This window comes from Perognathus longimembris, chromosome 27 (genome assembly GCF_023159225.1).
Source record: "Perognathus longimembris pacificus isolate PPM17 chromosome 27, ASM2315922v1, whole genome shotgun sequence".
NCBI lineage: Eukaryota > Metazoa > Chordata > Mammalia > Rodentia > Heteromyidae > Perognathus > Perognathus longimembris.
Window position 1 is genome coordinate 5,470,553 of NC_063187.1, and position 24,611 is coordinate 5,495,163.

Sequence of the window (24,611 nt, forward strand, 5' to 3'; positions counted from 1 at the left end):
CTAGGATTTCAGGCAAGAGTCAAATTGTACCTGACATTGTGATATTCCTCTCAGTCACGCATGTATGTCCTCAGACTGCCTTAAGGACAAGAGTGGACTCTGAACCACTTGGCAATATCTTAAGGGAAGCTGGCATTGTCTGATTTTTAAAAATAGATGTTGAAGTCACCGTTTTTAGGATTGAATCTAGGCATCGTCGCTGAGCCTCTTGATAAGGTACTTTGTTGTGCTAATTATTTCATACAGAAGAATGTTTTTCCCATAAGAAATCTAGTGTCTGTTGTATTCCAGATACCCAGGTGGGCATCAAACACACGACAGTAGTCATCAGCACTCAATCAATTGCTCTAGGAGTGTTTTATTTAGCTAGGCATAGCCTCTGATTGCCACCACTAGGATGATGACAAACAACACTAGATCTCAGTAGGGTTGGATTTGTTTTTTTATTGTCAAAGTGATGTACAGAGAGCTTACAGTTTCATACATTAGGCCTTGAGTATATTTCTTGTACTTTTTCTTACCTCCTTCCTCATTCCCACCTTCCCCCTCCTCCTTTCCCTCTTTCTCCATGAGTTATTCAGCTGGTTTACACCAATTGATTTTGCAAGTATTGCTTTTACAGTCATTTGTCTTTATCCTTTGTCTCTCGATTTTGATATTCCCTTTCACTTCTCTAGCATTGACCTAGGAATGGGGATATGTAATTACTGGTTTCAGCAGCATCATTGCTTCCATAGGCAATAGTAAATGGATTCATTTGTGCAGGCCTCTGTATATGCAATTCTTATGGAAAACTGTTGGAATCAGCTAGCAATGTGCAATGGATGTTATGGAAATTGGGTGGGTGAAGTGACCATCTGGTGATGATGCCTTAATAACTTTGGTTATTTGATGTATCCGTGAAAAGGATTTCTTTGTCTGACTGTTTTACTGTAAGCCTGACATGACATCATCTGATTTAAACAAGTTGCATCATCCCAAATGGATCTCACATACAAATAGTTTCTTGACACAGACATTCTACCAAATACATTGCAGATAACTCCTTCCCTAGGGCCTTACTATCTGTGACCTTGAAGAAACATGGTTAATATGTCCCCTCAAGCTCAGAATGGCTGGGGCAACACCCTATGACCCAACCCAGATCAAGAGGTAACAGAAAATACCTGAAGTTCCACATGCCCCCTCTAGCTAAAGATGACTCTGGAAGACAACATCCTTGCAACCCAACCCAGATCATTTGTCTAAATTAATCATTTAGATCCCCATAAGCTAGCCAATCACCTTCACCAGGCCCTTCCCTGCCATTGATTAGGCCAATCATTCTTAAGAATTATTTCATAGCTTTCCCGTGGTGTGACATGATTTGCTGTGTGATGATGTTTCTCATGGAATGTTCCCCAAAACCTTATAAAAACCCTGCTGAATGGAGGGTCAGGGGTTTTGCTTCAGACCCACTGGGTTGGTGATGATTGTGAGCCCAGGCTCAAGCTTGCAATAAAGACTCTCATGTGATTACAGTGGCGTTCAGCTCTTTGGTGTTCTTTGAGGACCCCAAAATGTGGGCATAATAGAATCAGCAATGTGTGGTGGATGTTATGGAAATGGGGTGGGTGAAGTGACCATCTGGGTATGATGCCTCAATAACTTTGGTTATTTGATTTATCTGTGCAAAGGATTTTTTTTGTCCGACTGGTTCACTGTACGTCTGACACGGTATCCTCTGGTGTAATCCATTTGCATCATCCCAAATGGCTTTCATACACATAGTTTTCGTGACACAGGTGTTGGATCAAAGTTAAGGATAACTCTATCCCTGGGGCCTCACTATCTGTCATCTTAAAGGAAATCATGGCACTTTGGATGAAGAAGGGGAATCTGCAAACATGTTGTCCAACTCATGTTTTTCTCCTGCATGCAAGGACGCAGCTGCAGAGCCCAAGGAAAGGGTTTTACACATTCTTCCTGGGGATTTTGTCAGGGACCGAGACCCTGACTTGAGCCTCTGGCTAGAAGCCACCATGGAAACCTGCTAAGAAACCAACCGTTGAGCCAGCGCCACCCCGTTTAAACTAGATGGCGCCACCCCGGTTAAACTAGATGGCCCAGTTCAAAGAGCAATAACAAAAGATAATTCTTGAGAATAAACTTACCGGAACGTCTTACAGTTAAGTCTCTTAGCAACCCCGGCTGCACCCAGAGTAATAGGAACGTTCTGCGGTCAGGTCACTTAGCAACCCTCCCCTATAGCAAGACCAGTAACCTTTTCACCCTGCCAACGTCCTGCTACCCCAAGCCCACTTCCTGCAGGTGCTGAAGAACTGCCCCCTCCTGCTTCAAGAGTATATAAGTGTGTGAAAAATCAAAATAAATTGGCAGCTTGAACAGGCACCCATTTGTCTTGCTGCCCTCTTTGCGTCTCCCTTTCCCTTCATTGTCTCTCGTAGGTGGTCTCCCCTGTTGATGTCCTGCGAGTCGGGACAGGATTCAAAAGAGACTTTGATGAAAGGTGGGCTACAAGTGTACTTCTCTGTCAATAAAAAGACACACACATACACTTATAAATAAATATATATATATACATACATACACACGCATATATACACATATATGTATGTATGTATGTATGTGTATATATATATGAATATACAAATCTGACACAGTGGGCCTCACTTCTAGCTACAATTCCATGTTGGCAGATGTATCAGAGATGTGCCTTTTGGTATTTCCACTCCTTCTTCTCCAGCTTCTCCTCCCTGTCGGGTCCATGGCTGCCACTAGCTGCTTGTCTACCATGAAGCAGCGTGTGCACATGGACAGTGATGTGATGATTGCTGCGTATTTTCCTCTCCACATCTTGAGAGTACCTAGCCGTGACAATGATGCTCTTGAGCATGAAAAGGAAATACAGTAAGTATCTCATCATTTAATTTCCATTTACTGATCTGTCCTCAAGATGGGCTATGTCTGAGGGAAGTCTAGTTGATCACATGAATGCTCTACCCTGATCTCCCATCCCTATTCAAGACAAACACCACAGGTTCATTATTTTATTTTTTTCTTCTTTTGAGTGATTTTCTGCTTGCTAGTAGGAGAGGACTCTGATTCCCTTCCATTTAGCTTTTCCTTTCCCTGCTGATAAGATCTTCATGATTTTCACTTCAGTCTTATCCCCCTTTTGTTTTTGTGGAAGCGACCCTTTGCTTTATTGATCATTGCTACTCTTCCTTTCTGTGCTTTCCATTCCCATCCCCCAATCAGATAAGTGTTATGCCAAGTTGCGAAACCACCACCAATAAGACCACTGAGACTCAGACATTCTGAAATGCAATAGCAGGGCAAGACTTTATTCAAGTGGGGCCGTGGCCCAGGCCTTGTCCTACCCACTGACACAGAGGAGGTTAGTAGGTAGCCTTGAGCTGCGATTACACTGGGCTTATAAAGGCAAAAAACAAAGTTACAATAATCAGGTGTTTAAGCAAGCAAGATTAGGATTCGGGTACAATTCTGATTGGTTCAGGGCTCGAGGCACTAGGCTTGAGGCATTCTAGGGGTGGTTAGAGTTAAGCATTCCCAGACAGTTAGAGTTCTTGACCAGCTGGGCCCTAATAAGCTTGCCCTGGGTTTGCCCAGACAACAAAACAGGGGGCTGCCTGAAAATGGGGTTTACTTTTAGCTCTTCATTCCACCCTTCATTCCTCCTTCTGATAGGTAACTCAAGAACCAATCGTGGTTCTCCTTGCTTATTAGTTTGATTCTGATTGAGAATCGGTAGGGATAGACTGGTATTGTGCCCGCAATACCATAAGTTGTCCATGGCGCTTTACTCAGTTGGTAGCTGGTGTGGCTCAGGATGAGGTCCAGTCTCATAAAGGTCCTTTAGCTTGAGCCAGATCTCTTGGTGGACTTGCTATACGGCTCTGAGGGGGTGATAAAAGCTCATAACTGTTGGGGATTTAGTTTGGCCTTAATGGGGGATGGGCGACAAGAGCCAGACGCTGCCCTTCCCTCCCCAGCTCTGGGGCAGTGTGGGAGGGAGCCCCTCCCACCTTCCGGCCTCAACCGGAAAAGAAGCCCCCGCTGCTAGGGGGTGAACACATGTGTGCCACCATGATAGGGTTGTCCAGCCCACAAAGGAAGTTTCATGACATCACCTAATGGGCAGCCCGGCTTAGCCAATGGCCCAAGTCCTTTCCATTCCCACCATTACCGCTATATAAACCCCCTCCCAATTAAATCCTTGGAGACCCACTCAACCATCCAACTGTTTCCCCGATATCTTTGTCCTGCGGCTCCTGACACATTATGGGGGACTGAGGAAGGGATTTCGGCATCCCACTTCAGCCTAGAGCAGTCCGGTAAGGACACACCTTACTCCTTCTGCTGGTATGAGGGGTAGGGCAGAGTTTCTTCCATAGAATTGAGGTTCAGGCATTTCCCTGGGAGGTAAGGGGGAAGGGGTCCTCAGAGGCCCCGACATATGGCACCCACATGGGGCTTTTACACACCGCCGGGAATTTTGGGGTTCAGCGACCCCACAGGCTGCTCTAAGTACATGGTTTTCAGAAGTGGGACGTGTCCTCCAAATGGGGGGGCAAACACATAAAGAGCAGGTGGGCTTGTGGGGCTCTGCAGCACCGGAGGGAGTTGCCCCGCCGCGGTGATTTGGGGCCAGGCAGAGGAGTGGGGTGCGAGTCCCACAGAGACACGGCAGGGGAATGCTGGGATGGCTGCGTGGGCTCTTGCCCACCTGGCATTTCCAGGTTCTGATCTGTGAATGGGTCGCAGGCTGGGCATGGAGTGCAGTCTGGGCTCCGCATGCCCAGGTTTGTGAGCAACGGCATGTGCTGGGGCCCACATGGCCTAGGGCGGCGCAGGGAATCTAGTGTGGAAGTCTTTGGGCAGCCGAGTCCGGCGGGGCGAGCACGGTGGCGCGGCGGAAGTGCGGTGCCACCGCTGCGCGGTTCCGCCACTTGGGAAACTGCAGCACGGCGGTGGCAGAGCTTTTGGGAGAAAGCTGCTTTTGGGTCAAGCTGTGGATCTTTCAGCGGCTGGGCGGGGCCAGCGGCCTGCCTGTGGCCCCAGAGCGGTCTGTGGGGGGACCCCTGCTGCATCCGCCTGTCATTTGGAGATTCCGTTAAGTTCTGCCTGTTGTTGGTTAAATCCTGTTTTCCCTAGCTGGTCAATGCACGTGGTGGGCAATGGAGTCCTCCATTTTGGTTCCCTCAAGGTTCAAAAAATTCTTGAAGGTGGAGGCCCACCCATTTCTCCAGGTGATGGGTGTGCCAGACTCCCCTGAGCTGGGCGGGGACTCAGACTAACAGGCCTCCAGCGATTGCGCTGCAGCTGGGAGGGGCTAGTGCCCCGGCTGTGCTTGCCTGCATGTTTTCTCTCTGTGTCAGACTTACAGCTACAGATGGGGTTGGAACCAGGAAAGTCTCAAATTATAAACTAAAACGGAATATTAAAAGGAAAACAAAGCGTTTTGATACAGCAATAAGTAACTTGATTGGATTTCCTATAATTACCAGTTCAAAGATACTAAAAACTGGAGGAGTTTTTCTGGATGGATGTAAAAGTTTGCTTGTTTGGTGTGGTTTAAAAAATTGTCATGTTGGGAGTCACAGATTCGTCTTGGGATTGGGTGACTAGGAGAGGTTTCCTTTTTGTTTTTTATTCAACCACGTGGTTCTATTATGGACAAATTAATACCATTTTCCACTGGAATTCCAGAAAACTTAAATGACCAATCAAAAAAGCAATTTTAAGAGTGCTCAGGTTTTTTTTTTTTTTTTTTTTTTTTTTTGTGTGTGTGTGTGTGTGTGTGTGTGTGTGGCTGTTGGTAAGATTTAAAAGCAGAACAAAATAGGTTTTCAGGCCAAAGTTTGGATGCAAACAAATGGGCCTAAGAGAAACTCCATAAGGTTCAAATATGCAGCATGTGGTATAAGTACAGTGATGTAAAACCAGTGTGTTATTTTTATATTCACTGTGTTAAAAGTTAAGTGTGCATCTAGTCCTGACAATTCTTTGGCATAAATTAAGATTTTACCTTCCCATTTTTTCTCTCCTGTGTTCTCATAAACTCTCAAGATCAAGAAATTGGAATTGTTTCATACAAATGTGACTATTAACCTAAATTTTCCGGATCCAAAATTGACATTTTGCTTCCTAGGATACAGGTCCAATGTGTATGTATTAACTGCATGGACTGTGACAGAGAGCCACCACAGTCTGTTCCCAAACTCACTGGTTTCACTACTAATGATCCCTTGGTCTCTCTCTCTCTCGCATTGGAAGCTGCTCAAACAATTTATGAGCCTTGTGAGGATGTGAATTGTCCCATCCTAACAGTTACTCCAGGTTAAATCACCATGGTTATGTTAGTGCCCACAGAGCTAGCCAGGTGGATTTTTGTGATTAAGAAAATCTTTTCACCCTGCTTAAACCAGAAGGGCATCAGCCTACCAGAGCCAGGAATGCTGGGGGGGGGGGTGTTAAATATTAACCAGTCTGTATAGAAATTTTGCAGGTAACCCAAAATGAGATGTGACAGTCTATCCAGAGATGCCACTTCAGCCTGGCCCAGATCTGTGTTACAGCAAAATCTTAACAAGCAGTTTTTGGTCAGTTCTCAACGAGTTACAAATGAATTGTCTCTGTTGGTTTCCTTGTTGCTCAGTTGGAGATAAAAAAGGGCTTGTATGACTAAGACTCCTTGGATACAGTTCAAAGCCAGCCCAGGCAAAAGAAAAATCTCTCTAAAATTCCACCTCCCAGTTAACCAGCAAAGAGCCAGATTGAGAGCTTGGCTCAAAAGAACTAGCAAAATGCTGAAAGCAGCACCATGACTCAGGTGGTAGAACACTAGCCTTGAACAGAAGTGCTCAGGGACAGTGCTCAGGCCCCGAGTTCAAAACTTGTAAATGCGGATGGAAAAATGCCATTCCAGCAACAAACGCTGAAAGTCCTGGGACTTGGCCAGTCCAGGAGATGGGAATGTGGAGTGGGGTGAGAGGAAAATGGTGTCATATCCTAAAGGGAGCTGCCTTGTCTCACCCATTCAAAATGAATCAAAGCTGGGAAATCGAGAGAAGTAATACCTGTCCATTTTTCTTTTTCTGCCAGTGTATATATGTATATATATATTTATTTTTTCTGCCTCTGACTGGCTACGCCAAATCAGTTTTTCTATCACTAAACACTTCTTTCAGTCATTTCTCCTTACATGTTCATTTTACTATTGGGTTTGTACTCCAAGTGGAACTTTTCTGGCTTATGCCCAGGATATACTTTATGTCATTCATGCCAACCAGCTCTGAGAACTTGTCAATACTTGGCCTAACCTTTTCAAAAGCTTCTTTTAACAGAATGAAATCTCTTGCTGAGATCACCACCTGGGAATTTGCCGTTCGTAGCCGTCACCCTAACACAGACCTGAACCCTGGAGGCCCCAGCCCTGGAAACTTCTGGGTATGCCCAAGATGCAGGAGGGGCCAGAGGAAACCATAGCACTCTATGGCCTCAGTAATCATTCTCATGGTAATGATGGAAACTTTTGCCAGCCACACTGGATGGTCCCAGGCTGAGGGGCCCTTGATTACGTCGCCCCCTTGACAGCAGGAAGTAGCTACAGAAGAAGAGACCTCCACCCATATTCCCTGGCTGGTGCCCGCCGGTGTCATAATTTTAAAAAAAACAAAGGGGGGGGGTAGGCCCCAGGATTAATTAAGGATAGTTATGCATATGTTAATTATCAAGAAATTTTAAATCATCCCGAATCAGTGTGGGATGGAGTACTGTATATATGTTTTTCCAGATTGGAAAATTAAACCCAGAGCACACGCTCTGGAGAAATGTTTTCTTCTTGTTCTCTTCAGGAAAACAAGGAATACTGGATTTCTTCTGCTCTTCTAAGGGAATACAGAAAGCCTGCCTGCATGCAACAGTGCTAGCGGTAAAAAAAAAAGCAGCCAGCTTCCCTTCCCTGTTTGTTTGCGTTCTAAACTCTTCCTTGAGCGCTTCTTGAGGCGCAATATTTAGCTGTGGCAGTGTCGCTTGCAGTTTTGTACAAAAATTAAATAAATTTTGCACCATGTTTCTTCCATTCCTCTCCCCCTACGGTTTGGTTTAGGGGAGTCCTGTTAGAGGGAAATAGGAGCTGAGGGTTTGACACCCAACCTTAATGTTTTTAAAAAGTAAGCGCAAAGGTTTAGCACGTTCGCTTCAATGTTTATAAAGAAAAAGAAATGTTTTACTAATCACTTATGTTTAAGTTATCAGCTACTGTGAACTACCAGGGATGTCAGAGCTTCAGCCTACTTCTACCTTACCGCCAAAAGAGGAATGATGCCTGCATTATTTTCAATGGCACAGAGACGCTAAGGACTCCAGTGTCTCTGGACGACATCACATGGATGGCCCCTTACCTACCCCTCACCCCTTTTGTGGAAGGGGCCCCACAGATCTTATGTCAGCATTTGCCTTATGCCCACATAGGCCATGTGTTTACCGCATCCCCTGCTCATTGAAAAAACAAAAAGGGGGAGGTGTTGGGGATTTAGTTTGGCCTTAATGGGGGATGGGCGACAAGAGCCAGACGCTGCCCTTCCCTCCCCAGTCCTGGGGCAGTGTGGGAGGGAGCCCCTCCCACCTTTTGGCCTCAACCAGAAAAGAAGCCCCCCCCCTGGGGGGCAAACACATGCGTGCCACCATGATAGGGTTGTCCAGCCCACAAAGGAAGTTTCATGACATCACCTAATGGGCAGCCCGGCTTAGCCAATGGCCCAAGTCCTTCCCATTCCCACCATTACTGCTATATAAACCCCCCTCCCAATTAAATCCTTGGAGTCCCATTCAACCACCCAACCGTCTCCCCGATATCTTTGTCCTGCGGCTCCTGACACATTTTAGGGGGCCGAGGAAGGGATTTCGGCAACCCACTTCAGCTTAGAGCAGTCCGATAAGGACATGCCTTACTCCTTCTGCCGGTATGAAGGGTAGGGCAGAGTTTCTTCCATAGAATCGAGGTTCAGGCATTCCCCCGGGAGATGGAGGGGAAGGGGTCCTAGAGACCCCAACATTTGGGCATCTCCTCCGGAGAAGTGAGGAGAAGGGGTCCTCAGAGGCCCCGACACATAACAAATGTGGTTACAAGTTAGGAATAACATTTAGATGACATCACACAAGTCCCTTAGCCCTGCAGATACAGGTACAGATAAACAGTTTTACACCAAAGCCCCAATTCTGACCCTATTTATATTATAGCCAATTTGATTACATACCAACTTTACTGATATGCTCTAATTTTAAGACATACTGATACCATTTGTTACATACTCACTTTCTAGGGATTGTCTTTCTCACCTTTAACATCCCAAAACCTTTTAATCTGAAGGAAACATTTTTGTTTTCTCTCTAAAATCTTTCCTTATACAGTTTTATAATCTGTGTCTTATAAAATTTAACATATCCACACACACACCATCTTCTACTTCCTCACACCATCAGTGCCTTACTGGAACATTCTGTGACAATTTACTTTTCCCTTTCTTATCCAGAGGAAACCATTTCTCTATGCCTTTCTGCAAGGCTTTCTATACTAACTTTCCTCTTTACATTTCCTGGGGCTTCTTTGCTGCTAGAGTTTTAAACTGTCTACATTTTCTGGTTTATCTCAATGACATCAAAGCAATTTACTGTGACTCCACCCACAGGCTGTTGGGGAAGACAAAGATGGGGTAACCGTCAGTTCAATGGGACTGCTGCTCCTAAGAAGCCAGACCAGAGCCAACTATCATAAGCCAAATATTCTATATCTATATTCTATATCATGAGCCAACTATTCTAGGGTGGATTTCTCCAGTTTCCAGTTCCTCCAAGTGCCTAAGGTTGGCCAGTGGCATCTGCGAGATCCACCACCAGGAGGACTCCATGAAGATGCCCCCAGCAGTTTAAATCTCTGTGCAGTTACCTTGGTACCTGGCACACCTGATGTCAGTTACCTCCCTCTCTTCTGAGGTCACACCCTAATCCATCTGGACACATTTTAATACTCTTGGACATACCTCCCACCCCAGGCATTGCCTGGAAGTGACTCTCCAGCCTGTCAGCTGCATGTGATGACTGTTAGACTGTCCTTAATCCTCACTCAAATGCAATGGGCAGGATCCATGGTGTCAGGCAGCAGTGGCAGTGGTTCCAGTAGAATGACACACCTTCTGCTGGGTTACCTGCAACTTTCTCCATAGACTGGTTAGAGAAGCTTAACCTAAGTTAACCTAAAGCCTAACTTTAGTCAAATTTCCTCGTATTTTCCTGATTCCTTCTTAAGCACACTAGCTTTTTCAGGCTGGCACATCACTGAAAGTCAAGACAGCTTTAGGCAATCAATGGCCCTTGGATAATTTTGCCAGGGCAATAAGTTTGAATCAGATATTAAGACTAGGACTTTTTTTTAAGCCAACATAGGCGGCTTGGCCTGTAACCATTTCTCACAGGTACAGTCTATACTGTTACCTCTGTTTTCCCTGCCTCTAGTTTATCCTGCCTCATCTTCCGAAAAGCAACTCTGGAGCTGGGGATATGGCCTAGAGGCAAGAGTGCTTGCTTCGAATACATGAAGCCCTAGGTTCGATTCCCCAGTACCACATATACAGAAAACAGCCAGAAGTGGCACTGTGGCTCAAGTGGCAGAGTGTTAGCCTTGAGCAATAAGAAGCCAGGGACAGTGCTCAGGCACTGAGTCCAAGGCCCAGGACTGGCAAACAAAACAAACATAAAACAACTCTGGTCCCTTGGTCCTAAAATGAGGGGTTGATGGGCGAAGATCATCCATCTTCTATAACTTCTTCATGCTGACTCAGGGACGTTGACCTTACCTAGCCAGGAACCTATAACCTTAGTCTACTTTACAAAGGGGCTGCAGGATCAGATGTCCATTAGGAGCTTTACTCCAATCTGGAAATTATATTCAACATTTTAACTTTCAACTATACAGACTTCTTTTTGGGCTATCGCAGTGTAGCCTTTTAACATTCTAGTTTGTAAAAGCTTCTTCCTGACTGGCTGGGGAACTGATCTCTGATGACCTAAAAAAAATGAATCCAGACACCTCTGGGTAACGGTGTGAGAAAATGAGAAGTATATGGAATACACCTAGCACAAAATATCTCCTTGTCATGATGAAATCCCAATGTGAGTTCAAGATACAAACTTTGCCTTTTATGAAATATTGCTCAATACTCATCAACAACTGTATGAGGGCTTCATTATCACCATATATGATGAGGACATTTGCTGAAGATTTATTAATCTGGTTATAAAGTCTCATGGCATTTAATAAATCTGATAGGGCATAGTTTGGAAATGGGATCTCAAAGCCTATACAAACTCTGTTCTTGGCCATCTGTTCTTTCAATGCATGAAGAATCTACAAGCCATTCTCATCTTCTAAGATTAGTAGTCTCACCCAGTTCCATCTGAAGTAAAGCTTTAAGGAGACCATGGCAGTGGCCATCGATGTGTCCTTTGGGGCCATCTGGTATAGAGCAGGGAACGTGATATGGTCATTCAGGACTTGATGAAAAGGCCCAAAGTTAAGCTAAAGCAGATGAAAATTGGATGCTCCATGAGTAAGAAGATTTCTATGCAGTAATCATGTATATTAAATAACCAGTTGAATTAGATGGAAGGCAGATTCTTTTCTTTTAAAACTAAAATAATAGTTTTTTTTAAGAACATGACTGATAAGCCTTAAACCTCCAAATATTCCCTTTGTCTCATCTAATATTTCCCTTCCAAAAAAGTGAGACAATTGACATCCCATTACCTGATTCCTACCTTGTTGTCATAAAATTTGATAGGTTTATAAATCCAGTCTCTTTCTGGTACTATTTTCTAGTGCCTGAAATTGCACCAAATGAAACATTTTTAAATATGCCCCCACTCCTAATACCTTCACCTGTGGAAAACTATAGAGGCCCAATAATGCCCCAATCTGGGCAGATGTTATTCCTGATAGTCCTGTAAGTACTGCTATACTCTTGTGGTCTCTCATACATGTGTAGTTTGGAGTGTTGTACTTCCCAAAGAGGCTAAGGGAGGGATTTTTTTTTTGTTTTTTGTTTTTTTTTTGGCCAGTCTTGGGCCTTGGACTCAGGGCCTGAGCACTGTCCCTGGCTTCCTTTTGCTCAAGGCTAGCACTCTGCCACTTGAGCCACAGCGCCACTTCTGGCCGTTTTCTGTATATGTGGTGCTGGGGAATCGAACCCAGGGCCTCATGTATATGAGGCAGGCTCTCTTGCCACTAGGCCATATCCCCAGCCCCAAGGGAGGGATTTTTAAATGCTGTCCAAGCTCCAAATCGAAGATTATAGATATCAAATCCGAGTCAAGTTATGCAAACCTTCAGGGTTTTTGTTGATCTCTTCGATAGCAAACATCAAGGCCAAACAAACTGGTAGTTCTTGAAGATAAACCTGTGGATTGAGCAAAGAAATTTAAGAGGAATATTTCCAAATGAATGACTTTGATGGATTGAATATTTGCTTTTTTGCCAAGGAAGATATTCAAACACTACTCTCAGTTAGGATGCAAAGGGGATGAAGTATCTTATGCTTGAATATAGGATTAGATAAGAACATGAAGAGAATTTTTCACGAATGAGATTCAGAAACTTACTTAAGCTGAGCAAGAGCTTGCTTATTCTCCAATACCAAGTCCAACACAGCAATAACCTGTGGTCCCTTAAACATGGAATAGGCTTTCATGAGACACCAAATACTGTATTGCCATTCTCTTGGTGTAATCAACTCCACCTGTGTGAAACATCCTGCATTTGAGTCATCTCGTTGATGTTATGTGGCTACAGGACAGGGTGGGTTAACTAAAGAAGATTCAATTTAAAAGCATCTTTCTGAAGCAAAGTGTCGCTGAAGGAAGTTCTTACAGCCAACTCAGCTCACAGACCCTAACATATAGAAGGACTCTTCCTGCAATATCAGCTAGAACAAGGGTTCAAAATGAGGTGAGGGAATTTTATTGTTATTTGTGTAACAAATGAAAGAAATGGTGGGAGAGCCAAATGAATGGTTGAAAATCTTGGTAGCTCTTCATCTAACAGAGGATTAATAGCCTAGGATAAACCAATTCTTAAAATTTAAATACTAGTAGGAAAAAGTCCAATCAAAAAGAAACATATGAGCATAAGATTAAAATATTGAAAAATACACATGGAAAATCAATTCAGAAAAAAAAGATCAACCATTTGGGCAATCAGTACAATAGAAATCAAAGGTATAATTACTTACTTATCACTTCAGACAGGAATTGCAATTTTTTTCTCCAAATTTTTATTATCAAACTGATGTACAGAGAGGTTACAGTTTCATACGTTAGGCATTGGATACATTTCTTGTACTGTTTGTTACCTCGTCCCTCATACCCCCCTACCTCCTCCCCATTTCCCTTTCCCCCCATGAAGTGTTCAGTTCACTTACACCAGTTTTCCAAGTATTGCTTTTGTAGTTGTTTGTCTTACTGGAACTGAAAAATGAATATAGGCAGTGAAGGAATGGAAAATAGCAAGCTGAGAAGTCAGGGCCAGAGAAATTAAACCTGAAAATTTATTTATTCATTGGAGAATGGCAGTGTTGGAAGAAAGGAACATGCATTTTTAAGTGATAGTATCAAGCATATAAAACTCAGAGATAAACTCTCTGCTTGAGATTTATGCTTGAAACTTGGTATTTAATTGCTGCTTCCCTGTGGTAGAAGTTATATTAATTAATTTGTTATTGAAACTCATTTGGTTTATTTAAGGTAAGGAAAGAGCCTTTAAGATGAGTGCCTTAAAAGGTCCCATGTAGATAGAATGAGTATATATTTTCATGGATTATTTTTACCTAGGCCCTTTTGGTTTCAATTTCATTTTCTCTTTTACATCAAAGTCCAATTAACCACATTATTTAGATTACTCAGAGCATTTTACATAAGTCAGACAAACATACAGAAATGGCAAGAGTAAAAGCAGTTTGACAAATCTAGAGAAGCAGCACTGCTAAGAAAAGGAAGGGAGGAGAATTCCACTGGGGGCCTAAAGAGAAAGAGAAGGATTCACTTCTGGAAGTCTTCTGTTTGCCACGTTCTCAGTTCAGGCCCTATACCTAGGAGAAATTTCTCCTGCCAGTGTGGAGGAGGTTAGACAACACTTATACACAGACCACACACAAAGCACTTGACATAAACCCAAATCGCAGTGCAGTAGCAAATTGTTCAAAACGCAGGTAACAGGGTTTGCACGGAGCAGACCATGCACAGATTTCTCCAAAAAATGCCTGTCTCCAAAAATGCCTGTACTGAGGAACAATTTACTGCAGTCGCAGCGCGTGGCAAATTTTTCAAAATGAGCTAACAGACTATGCACGAAGGAACACACTACACATGGATCCAAAAAAATTGTCTGTCTCCAAAATGTCTGTACTGAGGAACAATTTACCCACATGGGGGTCTGGGGACGTCTCCCACAGATCCCATTGGCAGCCCTATTTAGCGCGTCCACCAAGGCTCTTTTGTGAACCTCACACACATACATCCTGCAGGGCCACAGGACACATACACATCGGCAATACCACACTCAACTCAGTGGCCGGATTGTCACGAACCCTTGGTTGGGTGTCTGGGTGGGCTTAGGGGGGTATCCAGTATGATCCCCCGCTGAAATGCTTAAGTGTGGATTCCCCAAAAGACCACCAGAGACCAAGACCAATGCAAGCAGCAAAAAGGGCGTTTATTTCTGGGTAGCTCAGTCCTCCACACACTCACTAGACTGATGACGCTAAGAGGCCCAGAGCCTAGGGCTTCCAGCTGTTTTATACATTCTTTGCAGAAGGCAGTGACTTATCATACATCATAGCATCTTTTAATTAGATACTGGAAATCACACGTGGGTGGGGGAGTTCTGGAATAACTCCAAAACTTGTTTTTCTTCTCTGGTGGTCAATCTTGTGGGTGTTATGGTTTCTCTGTGAACTCTCTGATCCAGGGCATTTTATGGTCTTTACTGGGAAGCGAGAGGTGGGGTGTAGGGCTTAGAGTAAGGTCAGTCAGGTACAAAATGGGGTCTTAGTTCAATATGGAGTTTCTCTGGTCCTTTGCTGTGGCTCTACAGCCTTTCAATAGACCTGTGCACTCACCTCCAGCCTACTTGAGTACTATGCAAATCTCTGCAATAAATATCTATTCCCGGTTATCATGGCACTGTTGGATTTCCTGATAAAACCTTGACTGGTGGTTCATCCTTATTAAGCTGGGCCAGATTTTAAGGTGAAGCAAATTTTGGACTATCATGCTAAAAAGGAAGAATCATGATGAAACCCTGATTCAAGTTGAAAGAGATAGAAAAAGGAGTTACAAAAAGGAAAACATTGTCAAAGTGAAGCATTTAGAAAATAAAACCAAGCCAGATGCAGGGATTCTTGGTGCAGATTTGAGAGAGGAATTATGGGTACCAAGTAGGTCCTATCAGATTGTAGAACAAATTTCCCCACAACACCCAACATTACCTTCAGCTGCATTTTTGTTCCCAGGACCAGAGATAAAGGAGGATGAAATAACTTCAGGAAGGTCCCCAACACAACACAAAATGCCAGAATTTCCCAGTTGAATCCTACTGACCTGAGAAAGGAATCTCTGCTCCTGTGTGTTTTCTATGTGTATCAAGTGTAGTCTAGGCGACTTAACGTATGGCTTTTTTGGAGCCCCAAATCTGTGTTGCTGAGGAGGGATAAGGTACAGAGGGGTGCGGTACAGGGAGTTCTAGCTCAGGGCTTTGTTAGATGAATCAGGCTCATAAGGAAGGCAATCTCAAAACACCCAGCTAACCAGAGACAGGAAAAGGTGGTTGTCCTGGGAGAATGAGAGATCTTGCCATACTTCATTTAAAAAAAATGCTGGCACAAGTAGCTCACACTTGTCTTCCTAGCTACTCAGGAAGCTAACATCGAAGATCAAGTTCAAAGCCAGCCCAGGCAGAAACATTCTACTCAGAAAAAGCTGGAAGTGGTGCTCTTGCTCAAGTGGTAGAGAGCTAGGCTTGAACAAGAGAAGCTCAGGGACATCACTCAGTCCCAGAGTGCCAGCCTCAGTACTGGAACACACACACACAAACACACATACACACACACCTATAGAAAGGCTGAAATTCACCGTCACCTTGTGAGTGCAAGGCGTCTTGATCCTTTTCGCCACTTCCATGTTTTCCACCATCTCTCCCAACCCACCCTCTCATGTGTGTTAGTTTCATTTCCACATTTAGGTATCAAAGATTAGGAATTCATTTGCCCATGCTCCCTCTATCCATTCATCTACCCCACAACCCCTTCATCTCCTTCCTCTCCCCCACACCACAAGTCCCGGTATTCTGTGTGTGTGTGTGTGTGTGTGTGTGTGTGTGTGTGTGTGCCTGTCCTGGGGTTGGAACACAAGGCCAGTGCATTATCATTAAGCAATTATGCTTAAGGCTAGTGTTCTGCCACTTGAGACACAGCTCCACTTCCAGCTTTTTGGTGGGGGTATATTGGACATGGAGTCTCAGAGACTTCCTGCTGGGGCGGGCTTTGAACCGTGGTCCTCAAATCGCAGTTGGCCACCTGATAAGCAAGGATTTGAGGAGTGACAGTGTGCCAAAGGCTGATATACTTTGTTTTTCTTCAAATATCTCTGAAACATCAAAAAAACTGGAACTAAGTGCTTAGTAAATAGAAAGAATTGAAAATATATGAAATGAAATTCAAATTGACCTGTCTCTAGCTAAAAATTCTGACTGTGCCATTACTAGAAAAATGAGTAAAAGATGCTTATTTATTGAAATGATTCCAAGTATGTAAACTAATATCTAATGGCAAAAGAAACCCACTTAAAAATATGTAAGTTTCTTCTTAGGAGGGCTTAATTTACCCAGAGCATTTTCTGTCCCTAAAGCCATGCACGCAATTTATATCAGGCCTTATCAAGATGATGTAGCACTTGGGGACAAAGATGCAGCCCAGGAGCCCTGCACTGGAGGCCAAGATGGAGAAGACCTCCACAGCCACCATGACCTTGCCCTTGGCACTGTGGTAGACAGGCAGGAAGGTGAGCCACACACTGCAGAACACCAGCATGCTGAAGGTCAGGAACTTGGCTTCATTGAAGGTGTCCGGTAGGTTTCTGGCCAGGAAAGCCACAGTAAAGCTGGCCAGGGCCAGGGAGCCCAGGTATCCCAAGACACAGTAGAAGGCAGTGAGGGAGCCCTTGTTACACAGGATGATGACGTGGCCATGTTCAGAGTATGTGTCTGTGTCAATAAAAGGAGGAGAGGTTCCCAGCCAGATTCCACAAAGAGTCGTCTGGATCAGGGTGCAGATGGGAATGATGAAGTTAGGAGCCCCTGACACCAGCAGCCACCTCATCCTTCTCATTGGAGAAGTGACTTTGAAGGCTAGAACCACAGTTACAGTTTTGGCCAAAACAGCAGAAACAGCTACAGTGAATACAACCCCAAATGTGGTTTGCTGTAGAATGCAGGTGACTGTGTTGGGATGGCCAATAAAGAGCAAGGAACAGAGGAAACAGAAGATGAGGGAGAGGAGCAGGATGTAGCTGAGAGCCTGGTTATTAGCCTTGACAATGGGGGTGTTGTGATGTTTCACAAAGACCCCAAGGACAGCTGCTGTGAGTGTCGATAAACCAAGAGCCATGCAGGCCAAGGCCATCCCCAAGGGCTCTCCATAAGCCAGGAAGCTTGCAGCTTTTAGGCAGCACCTGATTCTCTGTGTGTTGGCATACTGATGATCTGGACACTTCACACACTGCTCCATGTCTGGTGAGGAAGACAAATAATCATTAGTTCCTTTCTAGTGCTTAAAATAAAATTAGGAAATACCTACCTAGAAAAAAATTCTGACTTATTGATCATTAGTAGCATCAACTTCATATGAGCAAGTATTACTAGACATATTTCTTATTATTTTCATAATTTCATCATGTCCCTACACTTAGCTCTAAATTCTAGCTGGAACTATTAATTTGCAATGAAAATCATTCATTTTCTTCTTTGCCATTCCTTATGTCCTAGCAATAATTTTAGACATCTCTTCAATATTCCATAATATTTTTCAGCCTTTTAAATACACAACTCATTGTCCTTATTTAAAATGAAGACTAAAAGTTGTTGCATTTTTTCTGTCTCTGTTTCATATAGATAGGAACATTGTGGTCCTTCCTTGTGGTTGTGATATTTGCTTTTCCTACTCACCAGTAAAGCACTAGAGAACAGAGATTATAATTATTCTTTGAAGCTATACACTCAGGCCATGCACAAGAGTTGAACCAAACGAGAGCATTTTCTCTGCTTTAATAACAGTTATGGACAACTAGGAAATAAAGATCTGTGTTTTCTTTATAATGTAATAATATTTTGGAAAACATAGAAGCCTCATTCTTAAAAGGATTTTTTATTTCATATGATAGAAAATATGCTAACATTACTGAGTATTAAATAAACATACATACATTATAGTAGAAAAAGTTAAGCCTATATACAATTTAGAGCCCATGATTTTTTTTTCTTTTCAGGAAGCAGTATCATCCATTGTTGTAATTTAACTACTAAGTGAATGAAGGAAGACTTTGATTGCAATTACAATACATAACATTCATAGTCCTTTTCATGGTTTGTGGGGCACTAGGAGAGAACCTGTATTTCTCCCTCTGCTGTGAACTTACCTGTCCCATTAGCCATCTCATTCTCTGAGCAAGGGGTACAATCAAAGCAACAGGCAGCCTTTCCCTCCTGATGGGATTTCCTGAATCCAGGACCACAACTCTCACTGCAGACAGAATGAACAGGCTGAGGAACATAAGATATGTGTCAGAAACTGTTTAGGCTTTTCCTACCATTCACAAACTTTCTTTTTTGAGTGACTTTGATTCATTAGAGTAGTATATCAATACACATAAATCCAGTCGGTGAATTGAATGCTGCTATGGATTCCAGGTCCTGTCACCACAAAAGCTTTATGTGCTACCTCATTCAATGATTCCTCTCATGAAAGAGATGTAAGTAGCAGCTCAACCTAGCATTAAATGAAAGCACCAGCAAGGGGAACTAAGTAAACCTTTCAAATACATAAAGCAATTCCTTTGGTATTTCGTTGGTGTTAGAACTCTACTAAAAAACATACAATTTTTATTTTATGAAAATATTCAAAATTCATTTTTAGAAACAAAATGAATTTTTCTTGGAGGGTGCTGATCCTGGAGCTTGAACTCAGTGTCCAAGCAATTTTCCTGAGCTATTTTGTTTTCAAGATAAATGATTGGCCACTTGATCCACAGCTCTAGCTTAGTTTTGAGGTGTTTTATTGACATAGATTCTCACAGATTTTTTTTGCATGGTGGGGCTCTAAAATGAGCTATAATCTGAGATCTGAGATGTTAGCCTCCCAAGTAAAGAGGATTAGAAGCATCAAACAGCACTCAGGACCCCTTTTGTCGTGGTTAAATTAATATAAGATTCTCCCAGGTATTACTGCTGGGCCTGAAATTCTAAACATGACATTCAGAACAGAATAGCCACTATTACAGGAGCCAGTGCTGGCATTCAATAAGGTATACATTTGACTTATTTATATGCTCATAAAATCATTAGAATTAAATAACAACTCACCTCTGTAGTTTCTATGGCCCACTCTACCAAATCTTCAGATAAAGATAGTTGATGATCATGTAGAGCAAATGGAGAAAACTTTCCTATTTTCACCTTAAGATCAAGACCTTGTGGAAAATTCCAAATGTTCACAATGTCATACTCTGCCTCCAATTTTCTTTTGTTATCTAAAATCACCTGATCTCCAACAGGATTCTGAAATTGGGTGTTCTTCAGAAAAGGGAGCAACTACAAGAGACACATCATCTAGTGTTGAAGTATATCCCAGTGGTTAGAAAGTAAAGCTGATATAAGAAAAGCTCCTGAGAGGGTTGGGACTCTAGATTCAGACCCACTGCATCAGTGATGAGTGAGCTTGCAATAAAGACTCACGTATGATTACAAAAAAAAAGAAAAAAGAAAAGAAATAGAAAATCTCCTGAGTGTCTTTAATCTCTGTTTCAGAATTCAAGAAAAGCACAGCCAACTGATAAAACACTCCAGAAGAAAGTTTTGGAGGAATAAGAATAATTTTCCTGAAAGCTGGTCACCCAGCAAAGTGCTAGAAGGCCTCTTTTCAAGAGAAACCTATTTCATTTAAATAAGCATAAGTGCAGCAATTCTCAGGTGGCCAGAATTTTGCACAACAACTAATTCTATGGGTGTCAATAGCTACAGCTTGAGCCTGTTCAAGTTTTAATACCTAAAGGAAAATGAATCTAGATTATTTATGAAAAATAGAGATACTTGATCTCAGCATATAATCCTTAGAAACTCAAAGGTGCTTATATTCTTTTCACAGCATTACCTATGTACATGTGGAGTTTGTTAGTTACTAGAAGAAAGAATAGAAGCATGGAATTGATTTCTTTCTTGCTACTAGCCTCTTTTCCATAAGAGCACAGGAGCACATGTCTAGAAAACCTCACAGACATTTATAGAAATTTAATTTCTTCAGTTTGTGGAACATAACTAAAATATTTAATTTCATGAGGTAAGAAAGTCCTCTACAAATTGACTGTGCATATTGTGCGTGCCATTCGAAATAGAAGGCCTTACCTGTGCAGGGGAAGGCACTGTCTCTTTCCTGTTTTCATTGTTTGTACTTCTGTTTGATGTAGCAGCATCTCATGGAGAGCCTGGGCCACAGCATACACACCGTGTGTATATATTGTAACTGTCTCCAGACATAGTCATGTCAAAAGTGTGCCCAGGCAACCAATCCAAGGAGGCACCACGAGGACAGTTCTCCCATGTTACACAGTCAGACTCAGAATCTGAGCAATTAAAAGAGAGAAACCACAGCCGAGCAAGGAAAAAGTCTTCTGGGTATTTGGAAGGGTTCATTGCCTTGACAAAATCTGTAAATCCAGAAACATCTGGGTGATGGTGTGCAAAAGCGAGAGGGACATGGAATGAACCTCGCCTTAAAGATCTCCTCCTCATTGGTAACTCCCACTGTGAGTTCAGGATACAAACTTTACCTTTTATTAAATACTGCTCAATAAACTCCATGAAATCTAGTGAGTATTCCTTAACACCATATATGATAAGGACATTTGCTGATGATTTGTTAATCTGGTTATACAGTGCCATGCTTACAAATGATAGGCCATAGTTTGGGAGTGCTAGCTCAAAGGCTACACAAACTCTGTTCTTGTCCATCTCTTCTTTCAGTAGATGAAGAATCCATAAACCATTCTCATCTAGAAATGTTAACAGTCCCACCCAGTTCCATCTGAAATAAAGCAGTAAGGAGACCATGGCAGTGGCTAGGGACGTGTCCTTTGAGGCCATTTGATAGAGAGTAGGGAACTTCCTGTGGTCATTCAGGGCCTGATCAAAAGGCCCAATGGTTAGCTAAAAGGCATGAAAATTGGATGCTCCATCAATGAGAAGATTTCTATCCATCACAATCTCAGCCATGATGTACATTAAATAACCTGTTGAACTAGGTGGCAGGATTTTGTTTTCCTTATTGAAATAACATTAAAACTTTTAATATGTGTGCAACATGTCAATTTGTTATTAAATTGTCTCTGTATCTTTGGCACTACTTCCAATAAATACTCCTTTGTATTACAATCCCACTCATATATTCCTAGCTCCATTTTCCCATATGTATATGAATAGTATGTTGTATTTTCCCACCTGTTTATTTCCTATTAATTTGTTCCTTTGCACATTTCCTTAACACCTGGAACTTTCAGGCAATATATGCTATATTTGTTTGGTGTTCATTTGTATATTGTTTGTTATTTTATTGGAGAGATTGTAGCATAGAATTCCACATTTATGTTTAACCTACTATATAGGTTAATCATATTTATATATGCATATATAACTGATATGTGTTCTGTCCTTATATCATATTTCATATTCATATGTTAGTTTTAATATTTGTATATGAGAAAACAATTGCCTCCTTTGTCTTCCAGAGCCTGCCTTACTTCTTTCAACATAATGTCTTTTACTTTCTGTTGGGCAGGGGTGTGTTTGTGTGTGTGTGTGTGTGTGTGTGTGTGTGTGTGTGTACTGTATAGGATTATTTAGAATCAGAGCCCCATGCACTTTCTTGGATTTTTCCTCAAGACTTGAAACACACATTACTTCCTGGGTTTTGCAGGGTAATTAGATATGTTTCCTAAGTAGCTAGGTTTACAGGTGTGAGACACCAACACCCAGCTCAGCATACCTTTACACTTTAAAGTCGTTTTCCATTTCCTGAATGAAAACAAATTATTGATAACTTTAAAAGCTCCAAATAGTCTCTTTTTAGGCTTTATATTTTTAATCCTTTTTCAACCATGGGAACATAGATAGCCCAATTTCCTGAATACTTATTCTATAATATCACAAAATTTGGTAGAATCATGAATGCAGTCACTATTTCTCATTCTCTTCTAAACTCTTGAAATGGCACCAAATTAGACACTCCTCCCAACCTCACCTGTGGAAACCTGTAGAGGTCCAGCAATGGGCCTATCTGGGCAGATGATAATCCTGATGGTCCTGTAAGTGCTCCTATAGACTTGCTGCCACTTATACATGAGTAGTTAGGAACCATGTAGTTCCCAAAAAAGCAAATGAAGGAATTTTTAAATGGTGTTGTCAATCCATCTTCAACATTACAGATATCAAATCCCAGAGTCAAGTTATGTAAAAGAGCAGGAGTTTTGTTGATCTCTTCCATAGCAAAAGTCAAGGCCAAAACAAACTGATAGTTCTTGAAGGTAAGCCTGCATAATTAGCATAGAAACTTCAGAATTTGACTTATTATTTTGATGAACTAAGTCCTTCCTTTTGTGCTAAGGAATATGTTAAAACATCACCCATAATGGAGATGGAATGTCTATGTAGTGTCTAATACTTGCATATAAGATTAGATAAAGATATGCAGGTAATTTATTATGAATGAGATTCAGAAAGTTACTTATGCCAAGAATGAGAGATTATTTGTTCCCTGCTACTTCATGCACCACAGTGAAAACCTCTTGCACACTAAAGATGGAATAGGTTATCGTGAGACAACAAGTATTCATTTTTTGCTCAGCAGAAAATATATTTTATTAATTTAGTGATTTAATTTTTATTATTATTGGAGAGGTGATATAAAGAGGGGTTAGAGTTATATAGTCCATGTAATGAATGAAGAGTAAAATCCTTTTTGAACCATGTCTCCCCTTCTGTACTTTTCTCCTGATATTTTCTTTCTGTCCCTACCCACAAGATATACACTTCATTTTTCATCTACTGTCTAGTGGGCACCACTATTGTACTTGTTCACGTTTCGTCAACCTTTTATGTACACTGCATTATCCACTCAAATACAAACAGGACAAGAGGAAAAGAAAACAAAAACAACAACAGTGGCAACTGTTGCAGTTCATTTCATAGAGTATCATTTTCTATGACCATCTGCACATAGCTATTAAGGATTTGTCACCAACTCCTAAGCCTATACTCCTTTGGTCTCAGTGTTTGAATGCCTAGAGTCCTATAAAATTATCAGAGACACCAAATATTCTGTTGTGTTTTTCTTGGAGTAATCACCTCCACCCATGGCAGGGCCAGGCCAACCAACAAATCCTCAGTTGAAGAGCATTTTTCAGAAGCAAACCGTCATTTAAAATTCCATAGCAAGCTCTGCTCACAGACCCAACGTATTGAACAGCTTCCTGTGACATTAACCAGGAAAAAAGAACTCAAATATGAGATCAGGAATTTTATTTTCTCTTATCTAACAAGACAAAAGGGATGCATCCAACTCTGAGGACCTCATCTTGGAGAGAGGAGCCTGCAACATGGGGGATGAGGAGAGAATTGTAAGCATCTTTATACTGAAATGCCAGTCTAAGGCCACCATTGTAAAATGCAATGATCACTACTCTCTTCCTAATATAGTTAGAGTGAGAAACTGGAAAGCAAAAATACAGGGGAGTAAAAATGATCAAAGTAACTTTCTATCTGACATGTCTGTGAGTATAAAGGTGTGTGTGGGTAAGCACATACATTTTTATGAAATTAAAAACATGTTTTCAGAAGAAAACAATACAGGAATGATGGAAATCCAAATGATAGGACAAAGTGATTAAAAAGAAGTGTTTGTATATGTGAAATTTCATAATGGAAGCCTATCATGGAAGTTATGTCTTCTCAGGGTGATAATATAGTGACCTTGAAGAAAATCTAATTGAACATACACACATGGAGGATAGGTTGATAAAGTTTTGTGAAAAGTTGACAACAATATTACGAAAAGCAAATAATACCATTTGGGGGATTCAGTTCCACTGATAAAAAGGATAGGCAGCCAGGGGAGAGGGAAACAGAGAGCATTCATCTAGTGTGCATCTAGAGTTCCCTTAGTAATTTAAAATCCTGAGAACAAAACAGGACATGGAAATAAGATGGGGTGTTACTT

At 42.0% G+C, this 24,611-nt stretch overlaps 1 protein-coding gene across 1 annotated transcript in view; it reads right to left on the bottom strand.

Moving 5' to 3' along the window:
- Positions 1–4,882: 4,882 nt before the first annotated feature.
- The window catches only part of LOC125342773 (vomeronasal type-2 receptor 116-like), a 50,192-nt gene continuing 30,463 nt past the window's right edge, over positions 4,883–24,611 (bottom strand). Inside the window, exons 4-9 of the mRNA XM_048335083.1 lie at positions 19,709–19,936; positions 18,766–18,889; positions 16,957–17,860; positions 14,498–14,594; positions 12,682–12,746; positions 4,883–5,003 (exon numbers count right to left, since the gene is read on the bottom strand). Of these exons, the coding sequence (XP_048191040.1) occupies positions 4,883–5,003; positions 12,682–12,746; positions 14,498–14,594; positions 16,957–17,860; positions 18,766–18,889; positions 19,709–19,936 (1,539 nt within the window). The remainder of the gene's footprint in view (positions 5,004–12,681; positions 12,747–14,497; positions 14,595–16,956; positions 17,861–18,765; positions 18,890–19,708; positions 19,937–24,611) is intronic.